The 14,628-nt window shown below is 39.4% G+C and overlaps 1 protein-coding gene across 23 annotated transcripts in view; it reads left to right on the top strand.

Annotated features, from left to right (window-relative positions):
* TENM3 (teneurin transmembrane protein 3) overlaps positions 1 to 14,628 on the top strand; it is a 2,191,633-nt gene that overhangs the window by 2,073,572 nt on the left and 103,433 nt on the right. For all 23 annotated transcript variants that reach the window (XM_073341694.1, XM_073341703.1, XM_073341702.1 and 20 more), the window contains one exon: positions 3,932 to 4,117. In XM_073341694.1, the coding sequence (XP_073197795.1) occupies positions 3,932 to 4,117 (186 nt within the window). The remainder of the gene's footprint in view (positions 1 to 3,931; positions 4,118 to 14,628) is intronic.

Here is a 14,628-nt window from a genome sequence, read left to right on the forward strand (position 1 = left end):
GATTGAGAACAACGCTTCCTCAGCTCTCGTCCCCTAAAGCCCCTACTCTACTTGCGCTATATTGATGACATCTTCATCATCTGGACCCATGGAAAAGAAGCCCTTGAGGAATTCCACCATGATTTCAACAACTTCCATCCCACCATCAACCTCAGCCTGGTCCAGTCCACACAAGAGATCCACTTCCTGGACACTACAGTGCTAATAAACAATGGTCACATAAACACCACCCTATACCGGAAACCTACTGACCGCTATTCCTACCTACATGCCTCCAGCTTTCACCCTGACCACACCACACGATCCATCGTCTACAGCCAAGCTCTGCGATACAACCGCATTTGCTCCAACGCCTCAGACAGAGACAAACACCTACAAGATCTCTGTCAAGCTTTCTTACAACTACAATACCCACCTGTGGAAGTGAAGAAACAGATTGATAGAGCCAGAAGAGTTCCCAGAAGTTACCTACTACAGGACAGGCCTAACAAAGAAAATAACAGAACGCCACTAGCCGTCACCTTCAGCCCCCAACTAAAACCCCTCCAACGCATTATTAAGGATCTACAACCTATCCTAAAGGATGACCCAACACTCTCACAAATCTTGGGAGACAGGCCAGTCCTTGCCTACAGACAGCCCCGCAACCTGAAGCAAATACTCACCAACAACCACATACCACACAACAGAACCACTAACCCAGGAACTTATCCTTGCAACAAAGCCCGTTGTCAACTGTGCCCACATATCTATTCAGGGGACACCATCACAGGGCCTAATAACATCAGCCACACTATCAGAGGCTCGTTCACCTGCACATCCACCAATGTGATATATGCCATCATGTGCCAGCAATGCCCCTCTGCCATTTACATTGGTCAAACTGGACAGTCTCTACGTAAAAGAATAAATGGACACAAATCAGATGTCAAGAATTATAACATTCATAAACCAGTCGGAGAATACTTCAATCTCTCTGGTCACGCAATCACAGACATGAAGGTCGCTATCTTAAAACAAAAAAACTTCAAATCCAGACTCCAGCAAGAAACTGCTGAATTGGAATTCATTTGCAAATTGGACACTATTAATTTAGGCTTAAATAGAGACTGGGAGTGGCTAAGTCATTATGCAAGGTAGCCTATTTCCCCTTGTTTTTTCCTACTCCCCCCTTCCCCCCCCCCCCCCAGACGTTCTGGTTAAACTTGGATTTAAACTTGGAGAGTGGTCAGTTTGGATGAGCTATTGCCAGCAGGAGAGTGAGTTTGTGTGTGTGTGTCCCCGGGGGGGTGGGGAAGGGGGGGTGAGAGAGCCTGGATTTGTGCTGGACATGGCCCACCTTGATTACCATGCACATTGTAGGGAGAGTGGTCACTTTGGATGAGCTATTACCAGCAGGAGAGTGAGTTTGTGTTTGTATGGGGGTGGGGGAGTGAGAAAACCTGGATTTGTGCTGGAAATGGCCCACCTTGATTATCATGCACATTGTAGGGAGAGTAGTCACTTTGGATGAGCTTTTACCAGCAGGAGAGTGAGTTTGTGTGTGTGGTTTTTGGAGGGCGTGAGAGGGTGAGAGAACCTGGATTTGTGCAGGAAATGGCCCACCTTGATTATCATGCACATTGTGAAGAGAGTTGTCACTTTGGATGGGCTATTACCAGCAGGAGAGTGAGTTTGTGTGTAGGGGGGTGGAGGGTGAGAAAACCTGGATTTGTGCTGGAAATGGCCCAACTTGATGATCACTTTAGATAAGCTATTACCAGCAGGACAGTGGGGTGGGAGGAGGTATTGTTTCATGATCTCTGTGTGTATATAATATCTGCTGCAGTTTCCACGGTATGCATCCGATGAAGTGAGCTGTAGCTCACGAAAGCTCATGCTCAAATAAATTGGTTAGTCTCTAAGGTGCCACAAGTACTCCTTTTCTTCTTGCGAATACAGACTAACACGGCTGTTACTCTGAAACCTGTTTGTGGAAAGTCTGCTATATGGTTCAAAGAAAATATGGATTGTGCACAACTTCTGATGGTATCCATCTTTACACACTACACGTTATTTTTGGTCATTCACTGTCTGGGCTCATCTTTTGAAAAGTAGTTGATAGCTGAAATGTAAACAAGTGATCTGTTTCCTGTATATTCAGATATTTCAGTTACTTCAGATTTATGACATAGAAAATAGTTTGTGCAATAAAATGTAAAGGACCCCTACTGAAGTTGTACAAAATGACCTTCAGATATTTAAAGTCAATAAATAAGTAAATCTTACTCATAAAGAAATATTTTGTAAAGCTGCAAAAGGGAGAAGAATGAGTTATATCCATCAGAAAGCTTACAGGGTTGAAATCAACAGAGCTTTCCTCTATCTTCATCAGCAGTTTGTCCATTAATTAGCCCTTCAATTCCACTTCAATTAAATTAACTCTAATTAATAAGTTAATTACAAAGATTGACACATCTTGCTCAAAGCTAGTGTGCTCAAAGGTGATAAACACCTTCACCCTAATGAAAAATTGATTAGATTGAAGAAAAAAGGGGGAACCTCTGAAATAAACTTCTGCCTCTCCTGCAGCTGGGTTGATGTTCTGTAACTCTGAAGTTAATCAGATCATCTCAGATCTTTTAATCAAAAATTTAATTCAAAGTAGATAGAAAATGTTGTGTGGGAAAAACAGCAGAGCTCTCTTGCCCAGTAAACATTCTGCACTATTGCTCATAAGAAGTGCCATCAAAACTTGATGCTGTGTTGAATGTTTTATAGCACTTTGAGGCAGAGAATTATAATCTATTGCGGGAAAAATACTACTGAATGAAAAACTGGAAACAAAGCCCATATGTAAAACCTTTCAGTCTCTTTTATGAGCTCTCTTTTTATTGCAGTCAAAAATAATTTTAGTTCTTTCTTATTAGGGTGGTTTGCTGTCTTTTACAAGGAAACCCAAACTAAATATAACATTCTTATGAACCAGCATATGATTGTAACTAACTGTATTCTAAGAGACTAAAAAACATCCCTCAGGCTTTTTTTCTGTACTCAGATTCACACAAATTAAGTTTTCCAAAGACTGACTGAATAAAGAAAAAGGATAAATGCAAACTATAACAACCTGAATTATTATCTTGTATTAGTTTTGAGATGTAAGATATATTGTTTGGCCTATGAATAACTTAGGCCTTAATGTTCTTTTCAATTATTCTACTAGTTATAAAACCCTTTTTAGTGTAGGTGACAAGTTGAATACTTTTGTTGATTTATTTTTAATAGTCTTTCTGTTTTTAAACCAGACTGCCTAAAGCTGTCATTGCTATAAATTTACAGAAAGTTTAAAAAAATCTTATATTTAACAGACATGTCAGTATGTCAGCAATGCACTAATGTGTCTCACTGAGGCTGATTCTTTTTAATGAAAAAATATGTCCGAGATGGCACATTTCAAATTTGAAAGAAACCTGGGGGAAAGGAAAAAAAGCCCCTTTGCTAAACTGAACTTTTGTTCAATTGTAGATTTTTGCCTATAATGTAAATGACCTGTAAGGTACGTGGTACATTTAGTCATTAAAACAATGCCATAAATTCTAATGGGTTTAAATGCATATAATCTAAGCTATAAAAGGTAACTCTTAAGAAATATGTGCTCGCAAAAAATATAATTGGAAATTACTCAGAGCTAACTGACAGAAGAGCTGTGGACATGTAGGCATTACTAAGTCTACTGGGTAACTAATTAAGCATTAGCAGAGATAAAATTCCGTATTCCATATTCTCTTGGGTCCCACCTGAAAATGTTTTAGCAGTAAATTCCTTTGATTTAATTTTCAAAGATTTTGCTTTTCTCCTTCATATGTTGAATTAAAATGTAACTTTGCTAATTAATATGCGCTCTCCTCTTGTTCTTTCTCTCTGTTTCTCCCATCCCTCCTTTTAAATACAGAAATCTGTTCCGTGGACTGTGGCTCTCATGGTGTTTGCATGGGTGGAACATGTCGTTGCGAAGAAGGTTGGACTGGACCAGCCTGCAATCAAAGAGCCTGCCATCCTCGCTGTGCTGAACATGGAACCTGTAAAGATGGGAAGTGTGAATGTAGCCAGGGATGGAACGGAGAGCACTGTACTATTGGTAGGTTAGCTGTGCTTTAATATCTGTCTTCAATACAAAACTCAAAAAGCTAGAATTCCTGGCCTTTTGTGCATCAGAAGTGTAACACTTTGAAGCTTGTTTCTTCAAACAGAATATTTGCACCTGTCAGTGTTTGTAAAGGAACTGATGTTTTAAGAAAGGAAATGATTACATAATGGCTCATCAGTTCTTTACAGCTTGTTTGCCACAAATGGGAGGTGCAAGAATTTCCCTTTCAATCGTTTCCTGTAACTGCCTCCTGTAGAGGAGAAGCTTACATATTTTTTTAAAACTGTAAATAAGTCTTCTGATGTATGCTTTTTTATTTTTATATGATAGTTTTCCAAAAGATGTTACTATGCTACCTTCCCCGCCGCCCCTTTTCTAAGAAGAAAGCCTACAAAACTTACTCTAACCTGAGCCCAAAAATGAAAACACTTACCAAGGTGGTAAAGAAATCTAACTGCCACCCCACCCCCCGAATTATCCTTTTTGTTGACATAATGCATTTCTACTTTACAGTTGTACAAGATATCTGCTAAGCAAATAACATTACATTTAAAAGCACTTTGAAGTGACAAATTCAAAAGAAGCAGTCTTCATTAATCTCTGTATGTTTCCATAATCAAAAATGTTCTATCCTTTAGAAACTCCTGTGCTTTTATCATTGACTTATTTACACCTTGTATATTCCATATAACATAGACAAAAAGCAAAGTGTGTGATCCTTTCCTTCAAATTATATGAAAGATCATTCTCTTTCCTAGAAGTTCATGAATGTGTCTCCAGAAACTTACCAAAGGCCACATTCTGCCTTTGGATGTATACTTTTCCAATCACACAGAATTTGACAGGCATCTTTGGCAGTGAGTAAATGCAGGGATTTGTGTGTGTGTGTATATATATACTAAAAAGAGCAGAAGAATTAGAAAAAGGGGAAGAAAAGTTGTCACAGAAAAGCAAGTGACACTATTATTTACTTGTCCTACCACAGGACCAAGTAGTCATGGACCAGGACCCCATTGTGCTAGGCATTGTACAAACACAGAACAAAAAAAGATGGTCTCTACCCCAAAGAGTTTATAATCTAAGTATAAGACTGATGGATACAGACAGATATGGGAGTACTAGGAATCAATGAGACACTATGATGAGAATTTTTTAATGAAATTGCAAGTTTGATTGATGATAATAATAGTGTTGATATAATGTACTTAGACTTCTGTAAGGCATCTGACATGGTACCAGGTAACATTTTGAGTAAGAAACTAGAACAATACAAAATAAACTTGGCACACGCTAAATGGATTAAAAACTGGCTAACCGATAGATCTCCAAATGTAGTTTTAAGTGGGGAATCATTACTGAGCAGATGTGTTTCAAGTGGTCTCCCACAGGGATTGATTCTTGGCCCTATGCTATTTAACATTTTTATCAATGATGTGGAAGAAAACAAAATCATCACTTAGAAAGGTTGCAGATGACACAAAAATTGGAGGAGTGGTAAATAATGAAGATGACAGGTTGCTAATACAAAGCGATTGGAATTGCTTTGGAAGTAGGTTGCAAACAAAACATATGCCTTTTACTATGGCCAAATGTAAGGCTGTATATCTAGGAACGAAGGATGTAGGCCATACTTACAAGATGGGAAAGTCTATCCTGAGAAGCAGTGACTCTGAAAAAGACTCAGGAGTGATAACAGATGAACATGAGCTCCAAGTGCAGTGCTGTGGCCAAAAGGGCTATCTGATCTTTAGATGTATAAAGAGAGGATTATCGAGTAGCAGTGGAGGAGTTATGTTCCTTCTGTATTTGGCACTGGTGCAACTGCTACTGGAATATTGCATCCTGTTCTGGTGTCTACAGTTCAAGAAGGATGCAAATTGGATAAACTGATAAATTGGAGAGGATTCAGAGAAGGGCCACTAGAATTATTAACAGATTGGAAAATATGCCTTATTGTGAGAGACTAAGGAAGCTCAACAAAGAGGAGTTTAAGGGGTGACTTGATTACAGTTTATAAGTACCTACATAGGAAACAGTGAGAGACAAGGTAGGTGAGGTAACATCTTTCATTGGACCAACTTCTGTTAGTGAACAGGATAAAATTTTGAGCTTCACAGAGCTCTTCTTCAAGTCTGAGGAAAGGTAACCAGAGTGTCCAAGCTAAATACAAGATGTGACAGATTGTTAAGCGTAAGTGATTCACACATGCTGTAGGACAGTGGTTCTTAAAGCCAGTCCGCCGCTTGTTCAGGGAAAGCCCCTGACGGGCCGGACCAGTTTGTTTACCTGCTGCGTCCACAGGTTCGGCCGATTGCGGCTCCCACTGGCCGCAGTTCACCACTCCGGGCCACTGGGGGCTGCAGAAAATGGCACGGGCCAAGGGATGTGCTGGCCACCCTTCCCGCAGCTCCCATTGGCCTGGAGAGGCGAACCGCAGCCAGTGGGAGCCGCAATCGGCCAAACTTGCGGACGCAGCAGGTAAACGGCGGACCAGCTGACAACCGCTGCTGTAGGAGACCACTTAAAATGAAGTGTACGATTAACACCTGTGCTGTTCTAGAGCAATGGAAGGTTAGCAGGGTGTGTTACAAATTGTCATAATGAGCCATAAAACCAGTGTATTTGTTAAGTCCATGCTTTTTAGTGTCCAGCAGAGTTAGGAATTTAAATTCCAGGCTCATCTTTTGAAGGCATTATGCAGGTTTCCTTTGAGAATGAGGACTGAGAGATCAGATATGGAGTGATTGCTTAATGAAAAATGTTTGCCCATCAGTGATACGGCGTTTTTGTCTTTTTATCGTTTTTTGGTGTGAGTTCATTCGAGAATGTAGTGATTGTCTGGTTTCACCAATGTAATTGTTGGGACATTTGATGCATTGGATATGGTACACCACATGTTGTGATAAGTGTCTGTAGGACCCATGGATCTTGAAAGGTGTGTTGTGGGGGTATTGATCATCGTGGTGTGGAGATATGTCCACAGGTTTTGCATCTGTTTTGGCAGGATCTGGTGCCACTTTGAGCTGGTGTATCCTGGTCTATGGGGAGCTTGATTCTGATGAGCTTGGTGAGGTTGAGGCATTGTTTGAAGGACAGAAGAGGGGGTTCAGGGAAGATTTCTTTCAGGATGTGGTCCCCATCAAATGTGGGTTATAATTGTTTGATGATACTCCATATGGATTCTAGTGTGGGATTATAGTGACGGCGAAGGGTCTGCAGTCAATGGCATATTTTTCTGTATTGAAGCAGAGGTCTCCTGCCACATTTGCGTGCCTGCTCCATGTTCCAATCTACAGTACAGTACTAGGTAGTTTTAAGTGAGTATCCCACACTTCCTCTTCAGAGCATGTTCTGTTGTATCCAAGTGCCTGGCTGTAGAGAACAGATTTCTTGGTGTGATTGTTGGATCTCTGGAGGTAACTGTGATGATTCATGGGATTTCCTAAATATAGTCATATGTAGGGTTCCATTGTTTAAATTGATCATGGTATCCAGGAAGTTGATGATGGTACGGGACTGTTCTAGAGAGATAAACACCACAACTACAACGACACTGCAAAACATAGGAAACAGAAATTTGATAATAAAGGGCTCTTCAATCTAGCAGACAAAGGTATAATAAGATCCAGTGGCTGGAAGTTGAAGCTAGACAAATTCAGACAAGAATTAAGGTGAGCATTTTTAAGAGTGAGTGTAATTAACGATTGGCACAATTTATCAAGGGTCATGGTGGATTATCCATCACTGGAAAATTTTAAATCAAGATTGGTTGTTTTTCTAAAATATAAGAGCTGTTTAAAACAGGAATTAATTGTGGGAAGTCTTATGGGGTCTGCGTTATACAGGAGGTGAGATTAGATTATCACAATGGTCTCTTCTGTCTTTATAATCTATGAGTCTATGAATATTCTTCATCTTGATAGCCAGTGGTCTAATCCCACCTGTGAGCTAACTGTTGTCAAGGTTTTCATAGGCATCATGGCAAAGGAGAGTTTTAAGGAGATTTTGAAAGATTTTGAAAGGAGATGAGGTAGCTTTGCAGATGTTTATGGGAAGCTTCTCCCAAGAAGGGAGGGTAGCATGAAGTACAAAGGTGCTTGTATGAAAATTTAATAATTTGCTGATGTAGGCAGACGTCATGGACTGAACATACGTGGGAGCTGACATCTCGATAATGAATAAGAGATAGGCTATCGAGGGCCTTGAAAGTGAAGATGAGCAGTTCATATTTGATGCAATAGAGAAGGGAAACCCAGTGAAGGGCTGCAGTAGGGGTGAGATGGTCAAATTGGTGGGCCTAGAAAATGATCTTTGCTGCAGAACTCTTAATGGATATAATTGAGGCAAGATTGCATTATTCAAGGCCAGACAAAAGGGATGCAAAATATTGCAGTAATTGAGACGCAAGATGAAGAGAGCTTGGACAAGGCTTGTTGGGTTTTTTAGATGTGAGGAAAGCCATATCTTAGAGCAGAAAGAGTCAATAAGAACTAGACGTAGGCTAGTAGTGAGGCCCTACAACGTGTTCCAGGTTGAAGATGACGCACAGGTTATGGACCTAAGTGACAGGATGGTGGTCTTGTCCACATGATTAAAAAGAGACAGGAGGGAGGTTTCTGCAGGGACCTGATTAAGAGCTCTTTTTTTTTAGACAGGTTCAGGTTTTTTTGACCGCTAGACATCCATGAGGAGATATTAGAGAGACAGGCTGAGATTTTAGTTTGGACAGAAGGAAATAGGTGAAGAATGGGGAGGGAGGTCTGGAGTTGTCAGCATAAAGATGGCAGTTGAATTTGGGCTTGTGGATGAGATTACCCACAAATAAGGCGTATAGAGAGAAGAGAGAGGCAACAAGGGCAGAGTCCAGTGAAACCCTTCCAGCAAGTTGGAGATGGGATGAGAAGGACCCACCGAAGCATGTGTTTAAGAAGTGATTAGAGAGGTAGAAGGAGAACAACTTACCTTTCTTAAAAAAATTAATCATAAGAAAAAATGGGAGTGTAAGATAAAGCCTTTACTTAGGTAGCTTTAACTTGCCAAATAGCAATTACTCAGCAGATCACTCTACTGTTGGTCTCACTGACCTGGGCTGCATTACCTGGGTTATAGTTGTACACAGATTAACTGTTCTTGGACAATATTTCCAACACATTAGGCACAAACAGGTTTTTCTTCAGCATTGGGCAAGCAGGTCTGTCTTTTTCAATACATATATTTATTGTGTGGTCGCTGTTGTCAGGAAAATCCCACCTTTGGTTAAAGTTTGATTTGTTTGTGTTCCTTTTACGGTCTCTAAGATTAGTAATGAAGCATCAGGATCATATGCCACACTGATATGTATGTTTTTCTTAGAGATGTTCTCTTTGAGACCCCAGTGTTACAGAGAAATCAGGTCCTTTTCTTGCTCTTAACCAACCGTAGTTCTGTCTTAGGCTATGTCTACCACTGTGAGCTGGGGCATGATTCCCCTGCTCATGTATAGATACTCACCATAGCTCGATGAGAGCTACCGCAAGTATAAATGATAGCAGTGTAGTCGTGGAGGCACAGCTGAGCCATGCCAGGTATAAACACATCTAAAATATGGTGGGCACATACTTGGCGTAGCTCAGCTGTGACTCTGCAGCTGATGCCCATGATACAATGCTATTTATACTTGCACTGACTCTATTCGAGTTACCTCATGTATAATTATATGAACGGGGGAATCACACACCTAACTCATAGCATAGCCATTGTGGAATGGGAATTGATTCTTCCTCAGCCTGGCACGCAAAGAGCCAATGAGCCCTTGTCCCAGCCCCTCTAGGTTATATAACAGCATGGCCACCAAAGTAACAGATTGCAAAGCACAAGTGATATCTGCGTACACAGTACTCCCATAGCCATCCTTTGCCTATAAAAGCAAACATTTTTATACCATGTACTGGCACAACTTGCCCTTGGTGGCAAAATACTTAGGTAGTTTGCATTGTGCATGTGGAAGTCTTGCATGTTCCCTTCTGTATTGAAAAAGTAGGAATTCCCTTTACTCACGATTTCATGTGCTGTTCAGCAGCTAGATACTAGGGTAATATACCAGAACCCAGTTTATCAGATCTAATTGGGCCTGGGGCCAGATCCAATAATTAAAATTTCAGATAATCCAGAGACTGGGAAAATGTGAGGCTGCAGCACTGTCTAGCAGCCACCTCGCCAGCTTCTGGACCTGTGCTTAGTGACTGTGCAGTTAATACAGAGAGCCGGATAATGGAGGGTCAGATAAATGGGGTTCTACTGTACATACTTGAGAAATCGACATAGATTAGATATATACACAACTAGCCAAATGCCACCCAAAGTTCACATGCACAAATTCCCATTATTATGTGGACAGATCTATCCACTCGATATTTTGCATCTGTCATGTCCACACTATATCAAAATGATGGGAGAGATATGTGCACATTAATCATAAAGGCATGAATGGAGCCTTTAGTAGGTAAAGGCATTAACTGAACTGTCCAACTCGATAATCTGTTTGACTATCTAAAGAGGTATGGCTTTACATAAAGCATGAGCAGTTTGAGACAGTAAAGTGAAGAATATTCTAAGTGTCTACTGAAAACTTCTGTTTGTCTCTAAATGTTTTATTTCTATTTATTTTCAGTTAGCCTACTGGTTGCATTCCTCAAGTTGGCACATATTAAACAGCCAAAAAACCCATTTCTGTGTTTTAAAAAAGATAGTCCTTTGTGGAATTCTCTTCTAATAATATGTTAAACATCAAGTTGTTTATTGAGTTACATTGATTTTCATGTACGTTCAGGCAATTCACATGGAAATTTGGCCTGGGGGAATTCCTAATTCCTTTAAGCTACAAAATACAAGCTATTTGTTTTTATTCTCATTCTTTAGTACATTGGGAAACAAGATCATTAATGATCACAAAGACATGCTTTGTTTGTTGAGACAAAACTTAGACATGCACTGCTCAGCATACCTCTATTAAACACCAAGGTGGCTCTGGGGTTTAGGATGCCAAAGATTGGAAAATTGCAAATGAAATACACACAGCTGGGGAGTTAGCTCTTAAACAATATGGAAAAAAATCAAATGCATTATAAGTGTGGACAGATATTGGTCTGATGCACTTGATCTTGTTATCTTTGATAAGCAGTATAGCAAGAGTGATATTTGTTTCAAATAAGTTAGGAGCCCAGAGCTTTCAGTGCTTCCTCCAGCACACTTTTTCACACTAATAGTTTTTTCACAAATTAATAGATATAAAATATATTTGGGTTTTCTAATGTTTTCAACTGTGGAAAGCATTAGCAAGGTTATCAAGAATTTTAAGTAGTGCTCGATGGGAAGGAGCAGCCGGGAAATCTATCAGGGATTGTATTCTCACTTATGTTGGCATTTATACCTTGAAATAATTTTTGTTTCCAGTTATTTAATTTAAATCTGTTTTTCTTAGATAATTTAAAATGAGTAAGGGGTATTGTGATATGTAAGAACCAATATGTAAAGTAAACAAAACTAGCCTTAATATTGACCCTGTTCTTTTGGTTACTTTGACTAACAGGAAAATAGATCAAAGATTAATTTATATGAATGATTTCCATTGGCCCTTTGTAGCTGCACACAGTATCTCACTTAATGCCGTACCTGCTCGGGATACACTCATTGTGTGGTCTGTATGATACACGCACAATTCCAAAGATTGATGTACAAGTTGTTCAGTAAGAGTTGTATGCTCAGGTAGGACTTAATCCTGAAATGTACTTAAGTCGATAAGAGTTGAAGGAGCATGGAATCTCCCACAGATGCTCAGCACCTTGTAGAGTTGAGTCAATAAAGGGCAGTGTATGTTCCAAAGCACATTAAGTGCTAAGGAAATTAAAGGATTTCTAAATTACTCTGTATATTTTCCCCCTTGCAGTGGTAAGATTTTACCTCTGCTTAAATCCACGTGGGAGCAGTTTAGACAAGGATTATTTTACAACAGAGCCCCAGGCCAAGGCCATGGGAAATTACCTGCCCGATTCTTTAATTGGTCTGGGTGTGGCATTCATGAGTCTGAGGTCAGAATATGGCCCTTTATTATTTTGTGAAGATCTATTTTTGCCTCTTATGGTAGATTTTCATCCTAAACGAATTCTATTTCTATTCAGATAATTGGTCCCATATTAAAATTTTTGGTGATTTTTTGTTTGTTTTTTAAGTATTAAGCACAGAGGCCACCCAGTTTCTGTAATTGTAGTTTGCATATTTAAGATTGGAATTTCTATCCTCAACCTCTATCTTTATCTCTGTGTGAATGCAAGATTGCACATGCACAACTGGACACCAGATAGACTCCTGAGTGAACATTTATTCCTTAATTATGTTTTCTGATTGCAGTTTTGCTAAAATGTTTTTGTTGTTGATGCTTGTTATTGTTATGTTTTCTTTTTATGCCCCGTTCACAATGAGTTCAGTGACCCTCTTCTTTTCGAATATCTATATTGTAAAGTTGGAAGAGAGAGTGTTTGTTTGAAATGGGCTATTATTTCTGTGATTTAACTGTCATGTACCCTTAATAAATTAAGTAATAATCATAGAAATCCCATAAATATGAATACTTTGCCAGCTGCTTTTCCATTAAACTCTGCTAGCTGAATGAAATCAGTAAATAATTATGTTGGTGGGGAATCTGTTATATCCAAGTGTTGTATAATGTCTCCGTTTTACAACACAGCTTAATTTTTTCTATACACCAAATTAGTTTTTAGCGTAATCTAAATTGCAAATTGGCCGATTTGCATTAAAACTATGCCTTCTTGTTCTGATTTGTCAACACCTCTTTTTTAAAAAGTCGTTAACATTAAGCATGGGTGGGTAAGACCATCTGTTTATGGAGCTTGCCTGCAGCTCCATCACTTAACACATGAGACAGGTTACAGCTGTTTAATTGTTATGGTGTTGAACGATTATCATTCTGTCCAAAATTAATATTTATATATGTATGCATAGAAAGCATGTGGTTAAACATAAGTGATCTAAATGTGGGTTAATGTCATTAAGCATTCATTAATTAATCCCACAGGAGGGCTGAAGTTGGAATAGCGGTATTCACACTACTTTTTTAGTAACTGCATGAGGTTACTTTATCTAATGGGCATAATTGAAATTAGCCTCAAATAATGATGGACAGTAAAAAAATGTACAGCTTGTAATACATTTGTATCCCTATGGGAATCAGGCATTCCTTGTTTTATCTTCTAAGAACTTTTGCAAGATTATTTCCCCTAAAATTCAGTTGTGAAAAGAAGAAAAAGCAGACAAAGTACTTTTTTACTGTTTTCTGTTGCATGAAATCATGAATCAATGTTTAAAAAAAAATAAAACATGGATTTTCTTGAGATAGAGAGTGCCACAGGTAGGCCACATTAATTAGATAAACGAGATAGTTGAAAGTTATAGATCTTCATAATTATTAAAAAGAAATGGAAAATTGCAAACAGAAATTAATCCACTTTATGTCACAGGACTAGTGAAAATGAATAGGAACATGATCATGTGCCATGTGGACTTCCATTGGCATCTGTGGGTACTGGATGTGGAGATCTTTGTGAGTATGTGGCCCTAAAGCTAAAGTCAGTATTATGCTCTTTTTCAAGTTGACAATGAGTAGCATAAGCTCAAAAGTACTGAGTGACCCATTGTTTCATGTTCTCTATGTATATAAATCTCCCCACTGTATTTTCCACTGAATGCATCCGATGAAGTGAGCTGTAGCTCACAAAAGCTTATGCTCAAATAAATTGGTTAGTCTCTAAGGTGCCACAAGTCCTCCTTTTCTTTTTGTGGATACAGACTAACACGGCTGCTACTCTGAAAGGCGTACTTAGTTATTCAGTATTCTCCTCTGTAGCATTGTAAGACCTGCCCATGCTTAATTTAATTTGTGTTTAGCTCAGGGCTCATTTTACAACAGATTTCAAATATGACCATAGAGAAAGCACTGCTTTTCTTTTTATCAGATCAGAGTTCAAGTGTAAGCCATATTTTGTCTTCTTGCTCAAGGACCAGTTTGGATACCTGATTGATCTTCCTTACATGTAGGGGAAGCAGATGAGGTTGATCTGAGTTGGGGGGCAGCACGAATAGGAGATATTACCAGCTCCACTGCATCATTTCTCCTTCCACTGATCCTGAGGAAGCTCCTCTGCTGGTGCACCATGTGGCTGAGCTTCAACTGGAAAAGTCAGGGAGAGGATTATTCTTCACAGCATTATTCCCTTTAGCCCCGTAGTTTTGTGCAATATAAAATAGTACTAATTTAATCAAAACTATTTAATACTGGGTGCTCCTCTGCATAGTGAAACCTTGCTGAGGGCGTATGTGGGACAGTGTTCACTCCAAGGGACACCAGGACAGCGTGATTCCTGAGGAAGCCGTGCTGCCATATGAGCTATAGAATCATAGTCTTTAAGGTCAGAAGGGACCGTTATGATCATCTAGTCTGACCTCCTGCA

The sequence above is a fragment of the Lepidochelys kempii genome, chromosome 4 (assembly GCF_965140285.1).
Source record: "Lepidochelys kempii isolate rLepKem1 chromosome 4, rLepKem1.hap1, whole genome shotgun sequence".
NCBI classification, from domain to species: domain Eukaryota; kingdom Metazoa; phylum Chordata; order Testudines; family Cheloniidae; genus Lepidochelys; species Lepidochelys kempii.